This window comes from Eublepharis macularius, chromosome 4 (genome assembly GCF_028583425.1).
Source record: "Eublepharis macularius isolate TG4126 chromosome 4, MPM_Emac_v1.0, whole genome shotgun sequence".
NCBI classification, from domain to species: Eukaryota; Metazoa; Chordata; class Lepidosauria; order Squamata; family Eublepharidae; genus Eublepharis; species Eublepharis macularius.
In genome coordinates this window covers 174,188,879-174,215,061 of record NC_072793.1, presented here as the reverse complement: position 1 = coordinate 174,215,061, position 26,183 = coordinate 174,188,879, and the positions used below count along the sequence as shown (strand labels likewise).

The following is a 26,183-nucleotide window of genomic DNA, read 5'->3' as shown; positions in this document are numbered from 1 at the left end:
CTCTTAGCAGGAAATGGGAGCCGTAAACGTCCTCCCCTCTGAGTCTGAGGCTCTGGGGGAGTTCTAGGGAGAAGACAAGCCCATTACTGAACCCCCCCAAAGAGGCAGCCTCCACCAATGGGAGACATGAATGGCTAGCAGGAGCTTTACAGGGGTTCTTCACCTTGTATGCTCCCCTCCGCCCCAAGTTCTCCTGCCTTTATGACCCACAACTGAGTATTTGTGGGGGGGGGGAGGCATTTCTTAATTGTTTCTTCTGTCCCTCAAAGATGAAAGGACCATGACAGAGATCACAGAGGAAAACTTTCTACAGGAAGGCCCCGAGCCAAGGGAAATGCTTGAGGCTTCTCCAAGAAGATTGCCCGAGGAAGTTTCCCTCCACAATATGACTAAGGAAAGTGAGTATGGTTCTAGATGGAAGGAAAATGTGGCGAAAGTCTAATTTAAAAAATTACAAATATTTCATATTCTAATCATGGGGGAAATATTTCAATCATATTAGGGTATAGGTAAAGCAAGTGGGGGACCCACAAGGACTTTTGGGGAGGCATCTCATTTTCCCCTCCCACACTATTTCCCCTTTCCCTTCCCTGAAAGCCCCCACAGCCTCTCCCCTTTCCCTGATTCTTTCTCTCCTTCCCACCCACTAGCTAACTTATGTTTATCTACCCCCTGCCTTAGGGATGCTTGCCAGAGGCTGGCAGCTGGCAAGAATCTGGGAGGGAGAGGGTCATGGGGAGCACCATCAGCAGTTATGTCACATCCGGGGAGAAACCTGCCTCTCTAGGAATTACTAGAAATCCTATGGTAGAACCTATTGAGGTCCTCTGTTGGCCCATGGTATCCCCATGCACTGCACCAAATGATTTATCTAGCTCCAGAGCAAAGATTTGTAGGCCAAAGGAGTTAATTTTTTTTTCCCAGCGGTTGATACCGCATGTCCAAACATAAGCTTCTTTCCCAGTCCTTTTACATTAGCAGCACTCATGCCATCGAGTTGGGAAAGGCAACCAGTATGGAAGGCTGCAGAATGAACGATAGTCACTTTTAGCCCATGAAATTCTCATTTTGCAAGAATATTTCAGCTGGCGGGAGATAGGAGGCCAGGGGCTTTGGAATGTAAGAGGATTTTGAGACCAGCCAGGAACATGGTAGGATTGAGCTTCTGGGAACAATCAAGCCAGAGTTATGGGGAGTGCGGCCAGGGATTTCAGAGGTTATGATGAGATTTCAGTATAGAGGCCTGAGCTGGATGGCCCAGGCTAGACCCATCTTGTCAGGTCTTGGATGCTAAGCAGAGCTGACCCTGGTTAGTTCTTGCATAGGGGACCACTAAGGAAGTCCAGGGTCACCACACAGAGGCAGGCAATGGCAAGCCACTTCTGAACATCTCTTGTCTTGGAAACCCTACAGGGTTGCCACAAATCAGCTGTGACTTGACGGCACTTTCCACCACCATATTTTTTAGAAATTAGCCTGTAGATACAACTGTAAATAGAAGAGACTGAATCCAGGCCTTGCTTCACGGATAGGACGTAGCTGACAGCTACAGCTTATCTTCTAGTTCTTCTAGCTCTTCTAGTTTCCAACTTTTAGTCTAACTATCAACTATCTCGGCTAACTGATATTACATTTTTGATCTGCTGTTAATATTATGAGAGCCAATGTAGTGTAGTGGTTAGAATGTTGGACTAGGATCTGAGAGCCCCAGGTTCAAATCCCTACTCCGCCATGGAAGCTTGATAGGTGACCTTGGGCCAGTCATACACACTCTGGCTGATCTACCTCAAAGGGCTGTTGTGAGGATAAAATGGAGGAGAGGGGAATGATGTAAACCACCTTGGGTCCCCACTAAGGAGAAAATGGAGTATGAATGAAGTAAATAGTTAATATTATTGAATCAATAATCTTAGTTGTGAGCAGCTTAGTCTCTCTACTGTGTCTTTGAAGGTGGATCCTGACAAAATACTGTATTCTAGAATTCTCCACATAGTTAAATTGGCTCCTGTCCTGAACTGATGGTCCATTTCTTCTTTGAACTCATGTCAGAATTTGCTTTATTTCAACAGAGGATGTGTGGGACACTGCAAATGAAAATTATTTCCATGGAAAAACTAGATCTACTGGTTGTCGGAATAGTAACTACCATGAAACAATACATGAAGGAAAGAGGAGGATTGAATGCTCTGCTTGTGGGAAAAGCTTTGCCAGTGTCTCAACTCTTAAAGTGCACTGGGAAACCCACACAGGAGAGAAACCATATGACTGCTTGCAGTGTGGAAAGAGATTCATTCGGAGTGCAAACCTCATTATCCATCAAAGAACCCACACAGGAGAAAAACCATATAAATGCCTGGACTGTGGAAAACGCTTTATGCGGAGTACAAACCTCATCATACATCAAAGAACCCACACAGGTGAAAAGCCATATAAGTGTTTGGAATGTGGTAAGAGCTTCATTCAAAACTCAACCCTTACTGCCCATCAAGGAATCCACACAGGGGAGAAAACATATGAATGTTCGGAATGTGGAAAGAGCTTTATGCGGAGTACAAACCTCATTATACATCAAAGGATCCACACAGGAGAAAAACCATATAAGTGTTTGCAGTGCGGAAAGAGCTTTAGTCAGAATTCAAGCCTTACCACTCATCAAGCAACCCACAAAGGGGAGAAAGCGTATGAATGTTCAGAATGTGGAAAGAAATTTATGCGGAGTGCAAACCTCATTTTACATCAAAGAACCCATACAGGAGAAAGGCCATATAAATGTTTGGAATGTGGAAAGAGCTTTAGTCAAAGATCAACCCTTACCAGTCATCAAGGAATCCACACAGGGGAGAAAATATATGAATGTTTGGAATGTGGAAAAAAGTTCACACGGAGTGCAAATCTAATTTTACATCAAATAATCCACACAGGAGAAAAACCGTATAAATGCTTGGAATGTGGAAAACGCTTTAGTCAGAGCTCAAGACTTGTTACTCATCAGAGAATCCACACAGGAGTGAAGCCATTTAAATGCCTGAAGTGTAGAAAGAGTTTCACTCACAGCACAAGTCTTATTAGACACCAGAGGATTCACCTAGGGGAGCAACCATTTCAGCTCCTAGAGTGTGGAAAGGGATTTGTACAAAGTGCAAATCTCAGTGTAAATCAGAAGACTCACTCAGAGGAAAAATTGTATAAATGTCTGGAATGTGGAGAATGCTTTAATCAGAAATCAAGTCTTACTAAGCATCAGGAAATCCACACAGGGGTGAAAAGAAATGCATGTTATCTATGCGGCAAGACCTTCACACGGCATGCAAACCTCATTTTACATCAAAGAACTCACACAGGAGAAACGCCATATAAATGTTTGGAATGTGGAAAGTGCTTCAGTCAGAAGTCAACCCTCACGAACCATCAAGGAACCCACACAGGGGAGAAAATGTATGAATGTTTGGTATGTGGAAAGAAGTTCACACGGAATGCAAACCTCATTTTACATCAAATAATCCACACAGGGGAGAAACCTTATAAATGCTCAGAATGTGGAAAGCGCTTTGGTATGAGTTCAAGGCTTTCTAATCATCAGAGAATCCACACGGGAGTGAAGCCATTTAAATGCCTGGAGTGTGGGAAAAGCTTCATTTACAAAACAAGTCTGAAGAGACATAAAACGATTCATACAGGAGAGCAACAGTATCAGTTCCTGGAATGTAGAAAGAACATCAGTCAGAAGAAAAATCTTGCTTTACCCCAAAATATTCAAAGCACAGAGAAACCATATAAATGCCTGGAGTGTGGAAATTGCTTCAGCCAGAGCTCGAGTCTTATTAGACATCAACGGATCCACACGGGGGAAAAGCCATTTAGGTGCCTGGAATGTGGAAACTGCTTCAGTCAGAGCTCAAACCTTATTAGACATGAAATTATTCATGCAAGGCAAAAATTGTAGAAAAATTTAGAATTTAATAGATATCAGAGAAGTCACTGGGGAGGCCGTATCAGTCCTCATACTTTATACAAGCTTCTGTGATAAACTGACTGTAAAATGTGAGAATTCACCCAGGGGAGAAACCGCATGAATACTTAAATTTGGGAGAAGTGTTAGCATGAGTAGAAACCTTGCTCCCCATCAAAGAGCTGGCACCAGCAAGTAATGTGATGAAAGGTTACTTGTATATTTAAAAAAGTAAATACATTGGCTATATCCTACTTATCTGATAAGGAAGCAAAGTTTGGTGATATATTCAACAATTTTGTTAAGAGATCGGTAATTCGAGTAGTAGTTCCAAATCAGCACTCTGCTGGTTCAATGCCTACTACTGCCATGAGCTCAGCTGGTGGCTTTGGGTCAGGCATTTCACCCAGCCCCAGCTCCCCAGCTGTATTCTGAGGATAATGATAACACTGACTTAGTTTGCTGCTCTGAGTGGACACTAATCTGTCCAGAAGGGCAGTATATAAGCACAAGGTTGTTATTATTATTATTATCCTGCAATTTTATAGCAATGAAATTCTCTCGTTGTCTCCTGCTGTTGACATAGTTCATGTGCTGTTCCAAAGGTTCACTTTTGTTTCTGTCTCCGAGATCATCTTTTTTTCAATTCTGCCTGAAATTCCAGGCCAGAGTGTTGGGAAGAAATGGGCAGAAATTGTACATTTACCGTGCAATCCTATGCTGAGTTACTCCATTCTAAACCCACTGATCTCGATGGGTTTCGATGGAGTAATTCTGCATAGGATTGCCCCGTTAGTTTGCGAGCCATCTTATCTTAGTTCAGATAGCTGAATATGGAATCCGGCTGCTGTCTTATCCCTAAACCTGGATAGTTGTTCATACGAGAGCACCAAAGTGGCAGTGGAGGGGGAGAGCGTTCACTTTATGGACGCACTTTCATTCACAGGAATTATTTCATTTCATTTGACTATCCCAAAGGGACAAAACTACCCGAAGATGTGTGTTACCAATTTTTTATTCTAAAATGTATACAAATAAAGGTCAACATTGTACAAAACGTTTTCATGTATCATGGGATACTTCATTAACCACTTCTTTGCCACGGTGCCATTGAGTTTCATTCCTTCCCTCTTAGATCAACGTGTTTGAAGGGCTTGCTTCAATGAGTGCGATTGTTATGAGAAGCAGCCTGTGATACTGTCATAGCAGTGTTTCCAAATACAGCACTTAAATCCTCCTTGTTGAAAGGAATGGCAAGGAAAGGGGTTCATATGAAAGATCCTATCGAAGTACATCATCGCGATCCTGGATCTTGCTGACCTACTGAGTGTATCAGTCCTGCTCCTCTCATCATGTGCATCCTTAGTTTCATCTTTGGGTCATATCACAATGTGACGGGGTACCAAAAACTAGCTTTTGTATATGAAGACTTTAGAAGATTAATAACAATTTTAAAATTCTCTTTAGAAGACCTTCTAATTTGACCATGGACTGAAAGGCATTTCATGGGTACTGAGGACTGCAGCGATTCAGTTAATGTTGTGAGGTTTTCATATTGTTTCCTTTTATTGTTTTAAATGTTTGTCCCTCTGGAAGCCATTCGCTCAGTTCAGAACAGGATTTGTTGATCTGCAAAGGATCCTGAGAACCAAACGGCCAATGGCTTTCTTCTACTTGCACAGGCGATTCATAGTTCATCATTATGTCTGTACCAGCTGACTGGGTTGTGCTTTCCTTCCAAACCAGGTTTTCAAACCACAGAAGTAATTGGCAAAGTACAGGTTTGTGGGGAAAGCAAAACGCACCCTTTATTTGCTGGCTATGCCCAAGGGGAGGAGGGAGTACGTGGGCTCCTCTGAACTGAGCTACTCTTGGCTGGTCAGCAGCAGGCAGTCCATTTCTTGGACATTATAAAAGAATGGAACATTTGCAATGGGTTTTGTGTACCTTTCTATGTGTTTTAGGATGAAAACAATAGTATCTCCCAGGACTTTTTTTCTGGGAAAAGAGGTGGTGGAACTCAGTGGGTTGCCCTCAGAGAAAATGGTCACATGGGTGGTGGCCCCGCCCCCTGATCTCCAGACAGAGGGGAGTTTAGATTGCCCTCCGCGGCGCGGAGGGCAATCTCAACTCCCCTCTGTCTGGAGATCAGGGGGCGGGGCCACCACCCATGTGACCATTTTCAAGAAGTTCCGGAACTCCGTTCTCCCGCGTTCCCCCTGAAAAAAAGCCCTGGTATCTCAGTTCAGGAGAGTTTTTGATCTCTTGGCAGACAGTGAATTTCATGGATGCTGGAAACAGGGCTCCTATTATTGATTGTTTTCATGTTTTAAATGTTTACATTTTTTTAAACCTCTGTTAGCTCCACAAGAGCCATTGTTGGCTAATCGTGGCTGTATAGATATTGTGGAATAAATAAATTATCATATGAGATGGCAAAACTGTGCCAACCATCGTCTCACATGCTACAGTGCTCACTGGAGCTCTGAAAGGGTGGAACGGATGAACTGACTTAAGCAAACGGGTCGGTGCTAGCAGAAGAAGATCTAAACCAGTGAAGATTCGAGTCCAGCAGCACCTTAAAGACCAACAAGATTTTTGGCTATAAGCTCTCAAGAGTCAAAGCTCCCTTTGTCAGATACTCTCAAAAGTGTATACCCTGGAAAACCTGGTTCTTTAACGTACTACTGGACTCCAATGTAGCTGTCCTACTGCAGTCCAAAATAGCTACCCACTTCAAAATAAATCAGCCAAGAGTTGTGTTGCTGTTTTAAAAAATCCTTATTATCCCAAACTCTCCTCAGTTTCAAAGTGGCATGGGAGGAGTCCAGTTTGAGAAACACAAGATTAGAAATGCCGTATTGGGCCTAAATAAACAGGAACCAAGCTGCCTGGCAGTGTGGAAAGGGCACAGGCCGCCTTGGAAAAGCCAGTCCTGTACTTCGGGCCACCCAAACCCTCCTTGCTTATCAGCCAAAAACATCTGGAGAGGGCTGCCAGGTTTTTTTTAAATATTCTGGTTCCTGCGAGTGGCCCAAATGTGAAGCCACGTGATGAAGAGGAGCAGCTCAACTAATCTCAGGGTGACAGGCAGGGGCTCAAGGGGCAGGGGCTGGGCTGGTGAGTCAAGGATCGAGCCCAGTGGTGGCAACTCACAGAGCACAATCTCTCAGCTGTTGCCTGTGCTTGCATGTCCTTGTATCAACCACGTGTCCCATCAGGCCACTACTCAGACCAGCCAAGGACTTTTGTCAATCTAGGCTAATGACTTCGCTGCCACCATCCTGAGGACAGTGTGACTTCACTGCCACCTTCCTGGGGACTGTATTTTGCTAACAGGGATGGATTGGGAGACGAGAAAATGACCTTTAAAAGGGCCCTGTCCCTTGGCCTGCCCGTGGCGCTGGCTGCTGATGGGGGAGGGCAGGAGACAGGCTCACTTCGGGCCACCCATGGAGGCAGAGATGCCTTTCTGAGCTGCAAACCCCAATGCAATGGCAAGTTTTGGCACACACACCCCAGCATCCTAGGAAATCACCTCCATGTTCCTAACTTAGGGGACAGCCCTGGCCTGTACAGATTGGCCTAATACAAGTGTGTAGAATTGCCAGCTTTGGCTGGAGAAATTCCTGGAGATTTGAGGACAGACCCTAGGGAGGGTAGAGTTTGGGGGAAGGGAAGGCGCTCAGCTGGGATGTGATGCCATAGAGCCTGCCTTCTGAAGCTGCCATTTCCTCCAGGGGAACTAATCTTTGTAGTCCTAAAATCCCTTGTAATTCCAAAAGAAATCCAGACCCCCACCTGGTGGTTGCAATGGCTGAACCAACTGAGTCCTGCGCAAGGCAAGGAAGGCACCTTGTGAGTCCCACACAAGGTGGCTGGCCCGCACAAGGCAAGGGAAGCAACAGCCGGCCCAAGCAACCCCCTGGTCAGCCTGTGCAAGCCAAGGGGGGGGGTTGCACCTGGTCAGCAGGGGAGACAGGTTGCCTCTTCTTCCCTTCCACCTTTGGCAGGGCCCTTTCCCCCTCCCAGTCTACCCCTGCTCCTTCTTAGGCAGGTGTACTCAGGATTCATTTCCACACAGAGGCATCATGATCATAGGCCCTGCCCGTCTTTTAGGTGCTGTTTTTGCTAAAACAGACAGCACAGTGATAGCGTGCAAAGTCTGATTGCATCTTAATTATAGATCCCCCTGGTTTCATCCCTTTATTGTCACAACAACCCAATCAGTAAGTTAGCCTGAGAAAGAGTGACTGAGCCAAGATCCCCTTCACGAGCTTTGTGGCTAAGTTGTGATTCGAACCTAGATCTTTCAGCCCCTAGTCCAATACTCTAACCACTATACCACTTTGGCTCCAGCCACAGTGCAGCACTCCTGACACTTGATTATTTGGGGCACTTTTCTTGCTTCTACAGGGAACAGAAAAGAAGGATTCATCTACATAATGTTTTAATTATTAAGTGTCAGCTGCCTTGAGTCTAATAAATAAATGAAATAATAAACCAGGGGATATTTAAATTGTGGTGAAGCAAAGAAAGGCCTGCAGAAGTGCTGTGCCTCTGCTCTGAGTACTGCATCTCCTGAGGGGAGACAACCAGAACAGAGACTCTGTGTGAGTCTCTCTACACAAGACATCTTACACAGAGTCACTCAAATGACTTACTTTCAGTGTGGTCTTATATTCAAGTGTATTTTGTCTCCCTAGCAGTGCATGTGTATCCACCATGGGGGAACAAGTGTAAGATTTTCGCTTGAGCATCTCTGTGTAAGATGTCTTGTGTAGAGAGACACTGTGGCGGTGCCCCCTCTTGGAATCTCCGTCCCCTGGCTATGGGTAGCTGCCTATTTTCCTCACATTTTGGCACTGAGGCAGAATTGTCCACTCTTGCCTGGCATTTGTTGCCTTTGTGTCTAGAAGGCTGCGTGAGTCATAAGATTTAATCTGCCCCTAACCATTTGCTGTAGTCCTCCTAATCTAAAATGGGGTCTGTGAGCAGGCTGCTTAAGCCCAAAATCCTAGTGGGAACTTCAGACAATTAGTTCTCAACATGTTGCCTGGTTTGGGGCCAAGTCATCATCAATACTGGAGAATTAGTCACCCTGTGAGGAGTATGGATGTTGAATCTCTGTATGTGTCACAGTTCATTGCTTGCCCCCTTCTATTCAAGATTGACTGACTGATTCACATGGAAACCTTGGGATGGGGGTGTGGGGGGGGGAAGAGACTTCTGCAGGAACCTCTCAAGCTTTCTTTGATTTTCCTAGAATGGTAGTGAGGTGTTATTGCATCAGAATAACCCGACGTCTCTTGTGCCCCCTTAAAGACTAACCAGATTTTATTCTAGCAGAAGCTTCTGTGGACCGGAGAACCCCCTTCTTCAGGTGCAATGAGTGAGTCCTCACTCTGCAGTCTTTTTTATACAGGACATTTGGGAAAATACAACTCAACCGCACAAAATGAAATACAAACTCAGCAAGAAAAATATAGAGCCCGCCTGTTCCTTTTCTTGGGTTGATGTTGTGAGAGGATAAAATTATATAAGGCTTTGAGTCCCTCTGGGGAGAAAAGCAGGGTATGAGTAGCTAAATAGATAAAACCAGGTGCCTCTTTTTTTGTGAGATCCTTTCTAATGGTTAATAATGCAAGACTGTGTTTTTCTCTTTAACAGGAGTCTCTTGTGTTGCCTTAAAGACTAACCAAATGTATGCTAACATAAACATTCATCAATGCGAAGGGTTAAGGCAACTGAGCTGCAGTCCTAGACTGGCTGTGGGGGGAGATAGCTGTGAAAGTCATTTATTCCGATTCCTTTCCTGCCCAAAGGGAGGCTGCCTCTGATTGATGCTGGTGAGTTGAAAGGGGCTTTGGATGGAGAAAGGGTTGAATTGGGGCGTAGGGTGCAAAACGCAAGGCAAAGAGAGAGGAGATGAGGACAGGCAGGAAGCTGCTGAACTGAGTGTGGGGGGGGGCAGGAGAAGCCCTCCCCCCATTAAACCCAGTCCACCAGCTTCCATTTGCTCCTTCCCCAAAGATGGCTCCTGTAGCCTCTCTCCATCTTTGAAAGGAGCAAGAAATTGGGGGGGATGGATGCAGGAGGAAAAGGAGAAAGTATTTGCACCTGGAGGGTCGGGGATGAGTAATGATGCTCCTCCATAAGTAGGAGTACTGTGGTGCAATTCCATCAGAACAAAGCGGGATTAAGGTCTTTGTGCCTCCAAGGAGCATCCACCACCCGCCTTGTTAAACACTCTTTAATTGAGGAACTCACAAGCTTGGTCTAGGCGTTGTGTTAATTTGGTCAATCTTAATAGCAAAAGCAGAGCAAAACTCCGCTGTGAGATAATGAAAAGGCTGTGCTTCATTTTTCTCACATGTGCACCGATAGACAAACCCTTTCGATAAAGCATAAGCATATCACCTTTGTCTTCTTCAAAGGGACTTCCAGTTCCTCCATTCTTTGTAATGCAGAAGAGAAAATTTCTTTCTAAAGAAATTATTTGTGATGGACTTGAAAAAAGTGTACTTACTTTCCTTTTGGTGCCACATGCTACCACCACCACCCCAACTAAGAAACCCGGTGGTTTTTCTTATCTAAAGCCCTATGTGGTATAATTTGGTGTTCCAAATCCACGTCTCTGTGCTATGTGCCATCAAGTCGCCTCCATCATATGGCAACCTTATGATTGAAGGATCTCTAAAACGTCCTATCATTGACAGACCTGCTCAGATCCTGCAAACTGGAAGGTGTGGCTTCTTTTATTGAGTCAAGCCATCTAGGTTTAGGTCTTCCTCTTTTCCTACTTCCTTCCACTTTTCCTAGCATTACTGACTTTTCCAGAGAATCTTGTCTTCTCACGATGTGACCAAAGTACGATAGCCTCAGTTTTGTCATTCTAGGGAAAAATCAGGCCTGAACATCTGGTATTTCTCGTTCCATATATGGTAAGAATTTTTACTGTCGAATTTTGAGTACCACTTTGCTTGCGTGGGAAATTAACGTGATAACCTGATAATTGCTGCACTCTTTGGCATCCCCCCTTTTTTTGGAATTGGAATGTAGACTGAGCATTTCCAAATCTATAGCAAGTTTATAAAGATTGTAGCTCGTCTTGTAGGTCTGTTTAAGAAACAGTAGAAATCTGATACTTTTTACAAGGACCAACCATAATATCACCAAATAGTGATAATCCCAGAGGGGCAGCTGCGTTAAGTCTGTTGCAGCAGAAATAAACAGGAGTCCGTATAGTGTATACGGCACCATCAATCAAACCTTATTTATTTTCAGAATGAGGCTTGGAAACTCTCAGCAAAATGGACAGGAGAAGTGTGAATGTGTTAATTCTCCTGGATGTCTCTGCAGCTTTCAATAGCATTGATCACAGTATCCTTCTAGACCACCTTTTGGGTTGGGACTGGGAGGTACAGTCCTGCGGTGGTTCTGGTCTGCAGTGGTTCTGGAGGGTAAGTTTCAGAGTGTAATGCGGAGATTGCTTCTTGGCCTCTTGGCCTCTGGCTTACGGAGTCCCACAAGGCTCCATCTTGTTTCCCTTGTTTTTTAACAATACGTCCCGTATGAACCTCCTCGACCAGTCATCTTTGTAGGTCCTGCTGCCTCTACCATCTAAAGCTAGATAGGTGGCATCCCAAAAAGGGGGCTTCTTTGTTCCAAAGAGGGAGTTCTTTGGAACTCCAAAGACAGATTAATCCGTTGCCCTCTATTGTTGTCTTCTGCTGGTAGATGAAGACAGTTTGGTTTTGTTTGGCATTCCCTCATTAACTCCGATTAGCCTACTGCCCTGTTTGTCTGTTTTTATGAGTTTGTGTTAATATGAGTTTATGTGTTAACCACTGTAGCACAATGGTTAAGTGGGTCGGCTGCAAATCAGCAGTCTACTGGTTCGAATCTCACTACTGCCATGAGCTCAGTAGGCGGCCTAAGGTAAGCCACTCCTCTCAGCCCCAAATCCCCAGCTGTATTGTGGGGATAATAATAATGCTAACTTGTTCACCACTCTGAGTGAGGCACTAATCTATCTAGAAGAGCAGTATATAAGTGCAGTTGTTATTATTATTAAATATTTTTATATATTTGTATTTTAAATGCTTTTTAATGGTTGGAATGTTTTAATGTTCACTCTTTGGGGATCCTGAATTGTGTAAAAGCAGCATAGAAATGTCTTAAACAACTAAATAAAAGCTCATGAGTGAGGAAGGATTAATTTTTTTAAAAAGACTAACACAATTCTGTTCCATCTTAGCCTTTCGTGTACTTGAATCCATTTCTTCAGATACAAATGGGTTCTAGTCTGTGAAAGCTAACAGTGGAATAAAATCTTGCTAGTCTTCAAGGAACCATTAGATTCCCACAAAAAAGCCAGCAACCTTTTTGAATTCCTCAGAATTCTTCAGCAAAATGGATGTCTAGAGGGGATAAATATAATATGGTTGCTCCAAGGATTCAGCAAATGAATGTATGCGTGAAAAATTGGAAGCCAGTTTGGTGTAGTGGTTAAGAGCGATGGGACTCTAATCTGGAGAGCCGGGTTTGATTCCCCCACTCCTCCACTTGAAGCCAGCTGGGTGACCTTGGGTCAGTCTCAGCTCTCTCAGAGCTCTCTCAGCCCCATCATCCTCACAGGGTGTTTTGTTGTGGGGATAATAATAACATACTTTGTAAACTGCTGAGTGGGCATGAAGTTGTCCTGAAGGGTGATATATAAATCAAATGTTATTTTTATTAAAAAGTTACTGGAATATTCATTTATTTTAGGAAATCATGTGGGACAGAATCCAGGAAGGGAACACAACTTGTTCATTCTATAAGTAACGTCTCCCTTATTAGCAATACTGTCTCCATTGTTTTTAAAAAGTTGACATGGCTGGATTACTGTCCCTTTTGTCATTTGCTCCCTTTCAAATTGCAAACATAGGAACCTGGCATAAGGAAAGAGGTGGAAGAGAGACATGAAAGATGGTCTGTGATGGTGAACGCAGTGCCAGGCAGGACATAATAACAAGAACATAATAACAAGAAATAACAAGAACATAATAACAAGAAATAACAAGAACTCTGCTGGATCAGACCCATGGTCCGTTTAGCCCAACATCCTATCTCACACACAGTGGCCAACTAGTTTCCCAGGAGGGCCCAACAAACCACATGTAGAAGCCGAGCACCTGATGCAGTCTCCTAGTATGTTGCCTCTGAATGTGGAGAACTCTGTGACAGAAAGCAGTTCTTTAAGTACTCAGCTCCCAAGTTGTATAAAGGTTTATAGGTTAAAGCCATTACCTTGAATTAATGTCTCTCCTGAAACCTCACAATAGATACTTCCTGAGAACTCCTCCTTCTCAGAAGAGGTTGTATGAGGTGTGATAGATTTTCTTAGCACTGATCTTGTTTCCATATCCTTTGTTTCCTTTCCTTTCCCCTCATTCTCCTCCTCTTTGGCATCTCCTGCCTTGCTAAATCTGGAACTGAGGTTTTGGGGGTTCTTAAATTTTTCTCTGTCTCCCACAGATGAAAAGAGATCTGTGATGGAGGTCAAAGAGGAGAACTTTCTAGAAGAAGGCCCTGAGCCAAGAGGAGCGCTCAAGGCTTCTCCAGGACGATTGGCCAAGAATGTATTCTTCCAAACTATGGCTCATGAAAGTGAGTATTATTCAAGATGAGACAATGAGAATATAGAGATGAGCGGAAAAAATAATACAAGTGACATATATCCTAATTGTGGGGAAATCAAGCAATACCAGGATATATATCTTTGTACCAGAGGTGATAACATCAAAGAACTTCAGCCTATAGCACAGCACACTCCACCAAGATACATGAATGCACTTTAGGGATAAGAAGCGATAACAATAACAACAACTCATATATCACCCTTCTGGACAGATTACTGCCCACTCAGAGCGGTGAACAAAGTATTATTATTATTATCCCCACAATACAGCTGGGGAGCTGGGGCTGAGAGGAGTGGCTTACCCAAGACCACTTGCCAAGGTCGTGGCAGGAGTGGGAGTTGAACCAGCAGAGTGCTGATTTGCATCCCAACCACTTAACCACAATGGTACAGCAGTTCTCAGTGTTCTTAGTAAGGTGAAAGGCTTTATTTATTATTTATTTTACTTAGAACACTTTTGTGCTGTCTTGCCACACAGTTCATGGTCTCCAAGACAGCAAACATTTAACCCACTAAAACATTTCAAATATTAAAAAGCATTTAAGATGTTAAGATGCTAACAGGGGCTGGCAGAATAGTTGGAGAGCTCAATAGACTCGAGTACAGTCTCTGAAATGTTCTGCTCCTAAGGAAGGAACAAAAGTGACTAGTTTCCCTGTGACAGCTTATGCTAGCTCTTCAAGCTTCCATCTTGTCATTGAAGAAAGGATTTCTAATTAGTGATTGTCTCACATCGTTGATTTGTAACTAAAATCATTCAAAAGGGAACATTTTGGAAGGGGTCGTTCTTCACAGTAGATGAATTGCTTCAGTCCAGATTGGTTGTCCCTCTTCTTTGCACTAATGTCAGGATTCTCTTTATTTCAGCAGGAGATGTATGGGGCGTAGCAAAAGAAAATGAAGCACATCAGATATTGGGGGCAAGTGATAAGAATCTGGACATGAAACAGAAAGTTGGAAACCAGGAAGAAAACAAAAAGGATAAAAGAAGCAGTAATTACGTTGTCTGTGAGAATGGTGACTACCAAGAAACAATATACAAAGGAAAGAGAAGAATTGAATGCTCTGTCTGTGGGAAAAGTTTTGCTAGTATATTAACTCTTAAAGTGCATTGGAAAACTCATACAGGGGAGAAACCATATGACTGCTTGTTGTGCGGAAAGAAGTTCGGTCATCCCTCAACTCTTACTGTGCATCAAAGAACCCACACGGGAGAGAAACGTTATAAGTGTTTGGAATGTGGAAAGAGCTTTATGCGGAGTACAAACCTCATTATACATCAAAGAATTCACACAGGAGAAAAACCATATCAGTGTATGGATTGTGGAAAGAGCTTTAGTCAAAAGTCAAGCCTTAACATCCATCAAGGAACACACACAGGAGAGAAACGGTACAAATGCTTTGAATGTGGAAAGAAGTTCATACAAAGCACAACCCTCATTTTGCATCAAAGAATCCACACAGGAGAAAGACCATATAAATGTCTGGAATGTGGAAAGAGCTTCATTGTGAAGTCAAGCCTCACTCTTCATCAAAGAATTCACACAGGAGTGAAACCATTTAAGTGTCTGGAGTGTGGAAAGAGCTTTAATGAAAGTACACGCCTTCTCAGACATCAAAGAATTCATATGAGGGAGCAATCATTTCAATTACTCGAGTCTGGAAAAGGGTTCAGGCGGAATGCCAATCTCAATGTACATCAAAGAACCCACAAGGGAGAAAAACGATATAAATGTCTGGAATGTGGAAAAAGTTTTATGTTGAGTACAACTCTCATTATACATCAAAGAATCCACACAGGTGAAAAACCATATACTTGTTTGGAATGTGGGAAAAGTTTTATGCGAAGTACGACCCTCATCGTACATAAAAGAACCCACACTGGTGAAAAACCATATATTTGCTCAGAATGTGGAAAGAGCTTTATGCAGAGTGCAAACCTCATAATACATCAAAGAACCCACACAGGCGAGAAACCATATAAATGTTTGGAGTGTGGAAGGAGTTTTATCCAGAACTCAAGCCTTACTGCCCATCAACGAAGCCACACAGGAGAGAAAATATATGAATGTTCAGAATGTGGGAAGAAGTTCACACGGAATGCAAATCTGATAATACATCAAATACTGCACACAGGAGAGAAACCATACAAATGCTTGGAATGTGGAAGGAGCTTTACTTTAAATAAAAGGCTTATCAACCATCAAAGAATCCACACAGATGTGAAACCCTTTAAATGCCTGGATTGTGGGAAAAGCTTCAGCCACAGCATAACTCTTAAGAGACACAAAAATATTCAGACAGGGGAATGTAAAAGGAGCTACAGTCAGACACAAAGCAATGCAAGATCTCAAACCAAGAAGAAACCGTATCAGTGCCTGGAGTGTAGAAGTTGCTTCAGCCACAACTCTAACCTTATTAGACATCAGCTAATCCACACAGGAGAGAAGCCATTTAAATGCCAGGAATGTGGATCTTGCTTCAGCCAGCACTCAAACCTTATGAGACATGCACTTCTTCACACTAGGCAGAAACAATAGAAATGTTCAGAGCCGGGGAAAGCCCTTCCCCATGAATATAGCAGGAATAGAGCATTCACTTGGGTAGGTCTGTCTAAAGGAACTTGCATGATAAATCAACTGTAAAATGTGAGAATGGACATTGGAGACAGTACTTGTAAATGCTTTAGAATGGGAAGAACATTGGAATGGGTAGAATACGAGCTTTGTGTCGTGGAGCTCACACAGTAAGAATATCAGCAGCAGAGATGTTTGCTCAGTCAGTATTTCCTCCACCTTTCTGCATTTCTTGTTCCCGGGCAGATGTAGTCAGTATTTGGATAATAAGGAAAGCTGGATCCACAGAAAATACTTTTGCTTCCTTACCAATTGAATATAATATAGTCAGTTTTGGTGAGACTTTCCATACTTTCATCTAATGGTCCACAATTCATGTTGGGCACTTGGCTGACCCCTATTCCTCCCAACCAACCCGTCGTTCTTTTAGTTCATAGCAATGAAATTCATTCCTTGTTTCTCTTTCCAAGATCTTCTCTTTTCGGAGCTGCCTGACATTCCAAGCAATTGCAAGGCAAAGAATGGAAGGAAACTGTGCATTTCGTTTGCATCGTGTCTGATGGTCTGCATGGTTAGGTGAATAATGAAACTTAAAATAGAATAAGGCTGGAGACAAAGAGTTATCTGTAGAGAGAGCTGAAAGCAGTCCGGCAGACTGAAAACATACCAACACAGATTTGTCTGTTTTTTCTATCCACTCTCAGCTTTTGTAGATCAAATATAGTGTTTTCAGTTTTTAGAGCCCATCAATATGATTGGCAGTTTGTATATGCAGAGGAAAGGCCTAAACAAGTTCCCCTGGTGGATTCCGTTAGGGAGCCTAATCCTGTTCAGTGTCCCTGCTGCTCCCGGCTGCTGAGGGTGTTCACATGTTACAAAGTCCACTAGGACTTTGGATCAGGCATGTTGTGGGAGTTCTGTATTCCCTAGGTGCATGGTTAGTCTTCCCCCAGCACCTTTTTCCTAAGACTGTATAAGCCCCATTGCCTCACTGGAGAAACTTGACAATACTGATGGTTACACATAAATTTCCCCACTGGGGCAAAGTTCAGTGTCCTAAGTTGAACTGGGCCTGCCCGTGTTTGGGAAGTATGGAACTGCCAATGCAAATCTGATTCAAAGTCCTCATAGTGACCGCAAGAGCTGAGCTAGTTGTGCTGTGAATTAGCCCTGAGCATCAAATCTCCTCTCTGCACCGCTCACACAGCCCTTCCAGGTACCACCAAAGTTTGGCAGAAAGTTAGGAGCTGGCTTTTGTGTGTATATATAGACATAAGTGAAAGCATTTCTCTTAAGATGGGTTTTTAATTTGATTGTTGGCTAAAGGTATTTTATGAATGCTGTAGATTAGCTTGCTTGCTGCAGATCCATTTGTGGTTTTCCTATTTAGTGCTTCCTATTTTAGTCTTTTAACAGTTTTCATTTTGCCTTCATAAGAGGGGGCCCACGAGGACTCCCCAGAAGAGAGGTAATCACACCCCACCCTCCACTCTGGCTGTCCCTTCCTTCCCTATTCACCTCATTATGGCCACTGTGATTTGAAGGGTTGGGGCACATGACTCCTAGATATACATATAGAGAGAGATCAGCTTTTATGAGAACTATTGGTTTGATTCAGATGAAAGGACATAGACCATGTGATACAGCAGTCTGGTTAGTGCGGAATGGGAGGCCTGCACTGAGCAGTCGTTGACCTCCAAGTTCTTTTCTGACCCCAGCAGTGGTTTGCTGCCACGTGAATTTGTCTCTGGGTTCTGTGTGGCCAGCTAATGAATTTCTTCTGCTCGAAAGATGCCCGAACCAGCAATCTATGGCTTTTGCTTTTCCCATGAAACAGAATTCCAATACAGGATTCAACCACTGTTGATACAGAATGGCAAACTATGGATTTACGGGGAAAGCAGGAATCTATCCATTAGCTGTCTGTGCCCAAGTACAGGCAGGAGCATATTATGGACCCACCTGAACTGATCCATTGTCGGCTACTCAGTAGTGCAGATCAGTTTCTTGGTCCTTAGTAGGAGAGAGAAAGTTTGGAATGGACATTACAACCAGGGATAGCTATATATCCACCACTATGAGACCTTTGGCTAGCTTACACAGAAGTCTTTGGGTAGGAATGGTGACCAACCTGTTGGAGAAAAAGTGTAATTAGAAGTGTAGGCTCATGTTCTGCTCTTCCTCTGTTTTTAAATTTTGATTCTCCTTTTTCTATCTCCCTTCCCCTTCCTTTGCCTCTAAATTTTCGAGTTTCCACGGAGTAGTTGAATTATTCGAAAACATTTGCCATACCTTGAATTTATAGTCACATTTATTATAGACCTGTCACATGTAACTGAATGTAAAATAAAATAAATTATTTAAACAAAAGTGACCACTTTTGGAATTCTGAGAGTGTAGTGGTCCCAGCCACAAAATGGGAGGTGTGATCAACGCCCAAACATTTAAGGTCCCTAGGCCAGGGATCTCCTTCGGCAGAGAATGCTACTTCCCAACAGTTGATTTTTCAGACACAAATGTGATGCCTTTGGGACTCTTCTAATACACCTTCAGCTCCAAGGAGGCAGAGGAGGTACTTTGTGGGATGCCGTTTGGCATCAGCTTCTTAAGAAAGAGGTCACAAAATAGTAAAGAGTCCAGTAGCACCTTTAAGAGTAACCAACTTTATTGTAGCATAAGCTTTCGAGAACCACAGATCTCTTCACCAGAGACATCTGACAAAGAGAACTGTGATTCTTGAAAGCTTATGCTACAATAAAGTTGGTTAAAGGCAGGGCTTTTTATCTGGGCAAAGAGGTGGTGGAACTCAGTGGGTGGCCCTCGGAGAAAATGGTCACATGGCTGGTGGCCCCGCCCCCTGATCTCCAGACAGAGGGGAGATCAGGGGGCGGGGCCACCAGCCATGTGACCATTTTCAAGAGGTTCCGGAACTCCGTTCCACCGCGTTCCCCCTGAAAAAAAGCCCTGGTTAAAGGTGCTACTGGACTCTTTACTGTTTTGCGACTATAGACTAACATGGCTAACTTCTCTGGATTTAAGAAAGAGGTGTATTTGGTCCCTCTGTGGCTACAAGAAGAGGTCACCAAAGCCAGGAAAATAAGAATATCTGGGTCTAGGCCAAGCCAAGTGTGTGCAGATGTGATGTGGCTGCCTAGAACAAACTCTGTATTCTTTGCAATTAACCCCAAAACCACTAATAAGTGGGCGCCACTATAGTTACTCTTAGCTCATTCCCTTATTTTATTTACTTTTAAAATTCCCTTCCTACTCCAGAAGAAGCACCTTCCCCAAACTATACCACGATATATGCTTTTCAAAAATTCTAATGAGATGGTAATAGTGGTTCACGAGGAAAACTTCATCTTGGTCTGTGCCACTTCAATCAATAAACAGGGAAGCGCATGACTCAATGTTCCCATTTTTTAAAAAGCCCTCCCTGCATCTATAATCATAATAAAAGGGTGGGTGTGTCTGTCTGTCTGTCTGTCAGTCTACCTTTGGCAGGCATGACTCCGCAGAAAATAAAGCTCTCAGAATTCGCCACTCGCTTCACAATGATTAGGGTGTTTCCGTGCCAAAAATGAAGGGGAATGAAACCTGGCCCAGCTCCAGAACATGCTGTGCTTTTGCATGCAATGCGAGTGACGGCGCACTCCCTACACGCCAGGAGGCAGAGGCGGCTCAGATATGGGACGGTGAGTATATCCCCTCCTTTAGACAACAAGCTTTCACACCTTGCAAATTAACAGGTCTTTTCAAGGAACAATACACTACAGAAAATAGGTAGTGGCAAAGGAAGCCAACTGTCTGTATCCTATAACATGATTGTCTTAGCGGGTGCCGACGACTCACATTGATTCCACTGCGCAGGTGTGCTCTCCCCTGCCCCTAGCGGGGAAAAGAGGCTGGCGAGAGGGAGGGCGGTTTACCTGCTGTCCGCAGTCCGGATCGGGGTGGCGAGGCGGCCTCACACCTGTCAAGCCCCCGCTGGGCTGCAGGAAGAAGAGTCGCTCGGCTGGCAGCGGCTATCCAGCGCCAACGGCGCAGGAGCGGGGGGGGGGGGGGTGCAGCAAGCTTCGCTCGCCGTCCCTCCCCGCCAAGCCACAATCTCGCTGCAGCCCTGACTGAGCCAGGGAAGGGGCGGGAAGGGTGAGCCGCCCTCCCCAGCCCGCCTTGCCCGCAAGCCCTCCCCAGCCCCCCTCCAGCCCCCCAAACCTCTGTGGCCGCAGAAGGCCCGCAGCAGGTCGGCTCAGCCCTTCCCAGCCCGATTCGGCCGGGGAAGGACGCCCGACTTCGAAGCTCTTCCCAGCGGCAATGAGGTTGGCGCCAAGGTGGGAATGCCCGGCCCGCCTGCCCGTCCTCTCCACCCCGATCCGGGCGCAGCACTGGCGGGCAAGCTTGGCGAGGGAAAGCGCTCTGCACGTGGGACTTTAGCGCTTGCTGAAAGCTTCGAGCCTGCCCGCCGCTGGCAATGAAATTCTGGAGGGAGGAGGCTGAGCAGGCGCAGGCGCAGGTTTGGCTGGCGGCGGCGGCTCTCCGCACCCCAGGGACTCCTGACACAACTGGGGGTGGCGCTCCTGAGTCCCAACCCTGCCTGCCTCACCGCTGCCTGTCCCTTCCCCTTCCTTGCACCACCCGTCTGCGATCCGGCTCCAGGCTAGAGCACCGCACCTTCTGTCTGTCCCTCGCAGTGGCTGCAGCCCGTGTGGGTTGGCCCCCGCTGCCATAGGCCAGCCCTGGCGGGGACCCTGAGCTGGGCGACTGTCAGTCCCCTTGCCCGCCTTGGGCGCCCCTCTCCACGCGCCCCCCTGCCTCTGGCAGCCTGCTTGGCGTCTGCACACTTCATTGGGACCTGGGCACTTTTCCTGCTTGCCCCGCAGTGCCTCCCCGGTGCCTTCGGGCGCCTTTCCTCTCGTGCTCCTGCTCGCTGCTTCCTTTTCCATGCCCCTGGCAGCCCTCATCTGCACTTGCCACCCTTTGCCGCCTGGCTGCTTTTGGTAGCTTCGCTCTTGCGCGCAGCCCCCCCTCTCACCCGTGCCCCTCTCCCCCGCCCTTCCCTGAGCCCCTCGCTGGCCGCGATCTCCGCTTCTGCACTGCCGATCCCTCCCTCAAAACTCTCTCAGGCATCGCGGTGGCTCTGCTTCTTTCCCCACCCCAGCCCTCTTCCTTATCAGCTTGCCCGAATGACCCCCTCCCCTTTCCCCCACCGCATGGTTCGTGCTGGAGCTTTGTTTTATTTTAGCATATTTATATCTCGCCTTCCTCTCAAACAAGCTCAGGTCGGCTCCCAACAATAAAAGACTAATAGAATTTTAAAAACAGAATAGAATTACAGAAATTAACTGCCTGGCTCTTCCAATCAATCAATGAATTCTTCTAGCTCTACTCTCCCGCAATGTTTCTCTGCTCCCCTCCTCCATTACCCTCCTATCACCCCCATCCTTTTTATTTATTGCTACCAGCTGTGAAAGGCCCCCTGCAGGGCACCCCTCTGACCTTTCTGCCTGCCTCACTGTGCCCCCCCCACCTGTCTCTCCATCCTCCTTCCAATCAATTCTGGTTAACCCAGACAAGTTTCCTTTCTCCCCTGGAGCCCCCTTCCACTTCATGCCCTTGGGAAAGAATGTTGCATTGTGCATGACAATATAGGGTAACCTGCCAGTGTGGAGACTCGAAGAGCTGCAAACTCTAGAAATTTTCAAATGTGCATCCAATGAAGTGGGCTTGGGGCGTAGGAAACCTGCTGCCACCATGTATTGGTTATGCTTGCAGGGGCTACGTAATTCTTTGTGTTTTAGCTGGGGAGCGGCTGTCAGTCAGAGTTTGGGATTGATCCTTGGAGTTTGGGATTGATCCTTGGATCAATCCAATCCGGGCGCAGTGGTGGCCGACATGCTCGGCCCCTGCCAGCCCCCCCAGCCCGCCCTCCTGCCAGCACCAGCTTTCTAGAGCCCGTTGTATTTTTTCCCACAACGGGCTTTGCTGCTAGTCTATTATAATCGAATTAATTATTGAAAAACTATGCTGTATGTCAAATGTATTGTAACATTGATTTTACACCAGTTACATGTCTTTGGATGTAAAATAAAAGAAATTACTTAAACAAAAGGGAGCACTTCTGGAATTCTGAGAAAGGGTAGGTGGTCATAACCATGGAATGGGAGGCATGGCCAATACTTAAATGTTGAAGGTCTCTGACCAAGTGATCTTCTACAGCGGAGAAAGCTCCTCCCCAACAGTTAACTTTGCAGATTCCTGGGCTCTTCTGATGGGCTCTTCAGCTTTGAAGAGGAAATCTGGGGCTGGATCTTTGTGAGAAGCTGCTTGGTGTCTGGCTCCAGAAAGAGGATGGTTTGGTCCCTCTGTGTATAACTGTATATAACCACATAAGAAGCAGCTGCCCCCAAAGTACAGCACAGGACACTTTTTTTAAAAAAAAATTGCAGCGTGAGGCTAAATGCTTAGAACAGAACGCTCCCGAAATATGAACTGGGCTTCATGTGGAAGAACTGATCTGGGTATGTGCTACTTCAATTAATGAATGGGGATGCACGTGATTCAATGCCTCCTATTCTTTTAAAAACCATCCCGTTATGCAGGGCTAAACTAATCAAGATGTCATCCCCCAGGTTCGCCCTCCATTTTGTAGTCAGAGAACACCTTTTAAGAGCTCAGTTGGAGGCTATTCAGTTCAGAACAACAATGGTGTGGGGGGTGGAGATGGCGATGGTGTACTGGCAAATAATGCCCCCGCAAGCCATTTTGGGTCAGAAAAACAGTGTGGTGGGAAGCGGGAATAGCACCTCCTTGTGTACCGTGGTGATCTTGACCACAACCAGACCCCCTGCAGCGCTCTTAAAAGGTGTTCCCCGACTCTATAAAATGGAGGTCCTCAAGAGATGGTGTCTCACTCAGTTTGGCGGTATTCTCTGTTATATTCTAGTTCTCTGTCTTCCTTGATTTTCAAATATACATTCGGACCCATAGAACACCCATGCCTATTAGTCTAGGGCTGTGTGTGTACACAAGAACAGAGTTAGTGTGTTCCCTGTCCATTCCTTTTCCTAATCCCACAAGACTAGAAATTATGTGTTTTTTCTATTTCCTGAAGTTTCTCTGCAGAGCACAAATGGCAGGCCACTATGAGGCCTAGTTAGGGTTGAGTCGTTCTGCCCTCTCTCTTTCCATGGGTTCCCCTGCTCTTCCATGGGTTCTTCTGCCCCACATTCCTCCTGCCCTCACATTTTTATGGATTAAGAAAAAGAAGAAAAACAATAGGATATGTTCGTGGCAGGATATCCTAGAAACCAGATTGACACACTGTATAATTTTCATTAACTCCATCCCAGGCAAAACTGTTTTTTTAAAAAATAGACAAGAATGCCAGGTTCTAAGGCAGTCAAATTCACACATCCTTGGGCTAAGGGGAGTGATGCGCTCAACCACAAGATCCAGCTCAGCCACAAATGTCCTAAAGAATCCATATGCCAGCAGCCCTGTTGAGCCATTAACTGTTTTGTACAAAAAGGGACATCGCACCAGAAAAATGACAGGATATTCCATTCCACTACTAGCAGGGACAGTAATTCAAGGACAGATTGAAAATAACCAAGTACCACACATCAGGAAGGAATTAATAAATTTATTGTTGATTGTAGCCAAAATACAAATTGCACACGGATAGACAAAATGAAAACGTCCAACCATGACAGCTTGGTACAACAAAAGCTGTGATATTACGGCAAGATTCGAGTCCAGTAGCACGTTAGAGACCAACAAGATTTTCAGGATCCATCGTTCCAAATTTGCAAATAAACTCAGTTTCAGCAATCTTGCATTGTAATTTTCCTTTGAAGTATTCCATCTCTGAGTAACAGTTTTCAGGCAGAGAAACTTCAAAGGAAAACTACAATGTGAGATTGCTGAAATTGAGTTTATTTGCAGATCTGGAACAATGTATCCCCCCAGGGATGAATTGGGACATAGGATTTTTCTCTCATTATAGATGCTGATTTTCTGCACTTCACACGGAGGCTCTGTCCAGCTAACTTTGACATGTATTATAGTTAGCTTCTTGATACTCTAATTTACTATACCCCTCCCACCCTCTGCTTGGATTATAAGGACTCCTTCCTTTTCCCACTCCTTGTATCTGATGAAGGGAGCTCTGACTCTCAAAGGCTCATACTTTGGAAATCTAGTTGGTCTTTAAGGTGCTACTGGACCCAAATCATGTGGTAGAGCTGCCAGAGACAGAATCTCAGACCTTCTTCATGTGAAACTCTTGAATGAGGATTTCTGTCCTTCACAGACACACTCCTTTCTTTTGCTCAACTATCACCCCTTGTCCAGCGGGCTTTGCTGTGTGTTCAAAACTGTACCCAAATATGCATGAAATATTAAAAATCCTGAGCTGTCATCCCTCATTCCACTTGCCTTCAACTCTCTGGGCATTTTGGAAAGCTGGTGGAATGGAGAAAACCAATGGGATATAGTTATTTATTTATGTATTCGATTCATTTCTAGCCTGCCTTTCTCCCTTGTAGGGATCAAAGGTGGCTTTCATTATACTCCTTTCTTCCATTTTATCCTCACAACAACCCTGCAAGGAAGGTTGGCGGAAGAGTGTGTGGCTGGCCCAAGGTCACCCAGTGAGCTTCCATGGCAGAACGGGAACTTGAACCTGGGCCTCCCAGATTCTCACCACTACATCACACCGGCTGGATATAAGTTCTATAAACAGGGCAGGGAAGGAGATGTTGGCATGCCGGGCACAGAATCAAATACACCAGAAAACAGATTGGAAACAGCTGGTCATGGGGCATATTAGAGGAAAAATTACCAAAGACTTTGATCTGGTTGGTGCTTGAGACCTGCAGTGAGATGTAGATTTTTGTGTGTGTGTCAGCTGGAAACTGTGGCCAAAACACCGTATAATCAGTAAAAGTTGTGAAAATGTTAAGTCTGCACCTCTGTCTCCACCTCTGGGGAATGGGATGCCACTGAGTAGTGCCCTGGCCAAGGGAATGCAGAAAACATCTATTCAATGAAGGTGGGCTCAGAGCACCATTTTCTTTTGGGGGTCCGCCTGTCTTGAAAATTGTAAAGGGATTTTTTTTTAATGACCCCTAGTCTAAAGACCTATGTATGAGCATTATTGGAGCTGCCTTCTCACACAGAAGGCAAAACCTTTACTTTGCAAGCAGATTCCTTCTGACAAAGCTTAAAACACTAAAAACTTCAGGCCAGGAAGCCCTATAGTAAAGAGAGAATGTCAACAATTCCTTTCTTGTCTTCACTTTATACTCAAGAATTTACCTTGGATAAGCAGTCTCTCAGGAAGACACCCAAAACTCCTGTGTGGCACCAGCCATTTAGCGTGTTTATATTACAGAGAGATTTTACTGTCTTGTCAATCAGGCTTGTTTTAGTGCCATGCCTCCTGAAGAATTTGATTCTGAAGAATTGTTTGTATTTAGTTTTATATAACAATGTTATCTTATTCCGTAAACAATTAGCTTTGAATGTATATAAGATTCTCTGCTATGGCTGATCTTTATGCATATGTCCTAACAAGGCATAGCATCTGGGTTTTATTTATGAAATAAAGCTCATATTTCACAGTTTGGTGTCTTAATTAATAGAGGGTTGTTTTCCGTAACAAAAATTCTGTCCTCCTCTCCTGCTGAGTCCTATCCTTTCAGGTTTTACCCTGCTATACTAGCAGGGATAACAACAACAGCATTTGATTTATATACCACCCTTCAGGACAACTTAACACCCACTCAGAGCGGTTTACAAAGTGTGTCATTATTATCCCCACAACAATCACCTTCTGGTTCAGATACTTGGCTCCTGGCTTTCCTGATCCTGTGCCTGCCCCCCCCTTGAGACCACCCTCTGCCTCCCCTGCCCCCCCTGCCACCACTCAGCTGGCTGGCAAGGGGGGAGGCAACAGAACAGACCTCCGAGG

General features: G+C 44.9%; 2 protein-coding genes across 2 annotated transcripts in view; both read left to right on the top strand.

Moving 5' to 3' along the window:
* The first annotated feature begins 280 nt into the window (after window positions 1–280).
* LOC129327870 (zinc finger protein 883-like) lies at window positions 281–4,962 on the top strand. Its single transcript, XM_054976622.1, has 2 exons — window positions 281–398; window positions 2,070–4,962. Exons 1-2 carry the CDS (start codon window positions 281–283, stop codon window positions 3,941–3,943), a joined length of 1,992 nt encoding a protein of 663 aa, XP_054832597.1. The 3' UTR covers window positions 3,944–4,962.
* An 8,418-nt stretch (window positions 4,963–13,380) lies between these two features.
* The window catches only part of LOC129327869 (uncharacterized), a 58,397-nt gene continuing 45,594 nt past the window's right edge, over window positions 13,381–26,183 (top strand). Inside the window, exons 1-2 of the mRNA XM_054976621.1 lie at window positions 13,381–13,603; window positions 14,502–16,161. Coding sequence (XP_054832596.1) covers window positions 13,489–13,603; window positions 14,502–16,161 — 1,775 coding nt within the window. The 5' untranslated portion in view covers window positions 13,381–13,488. The remainder of the gene's footprint in view (window positions 13,604–14,501; window positions 16,162–26,183) is intronic.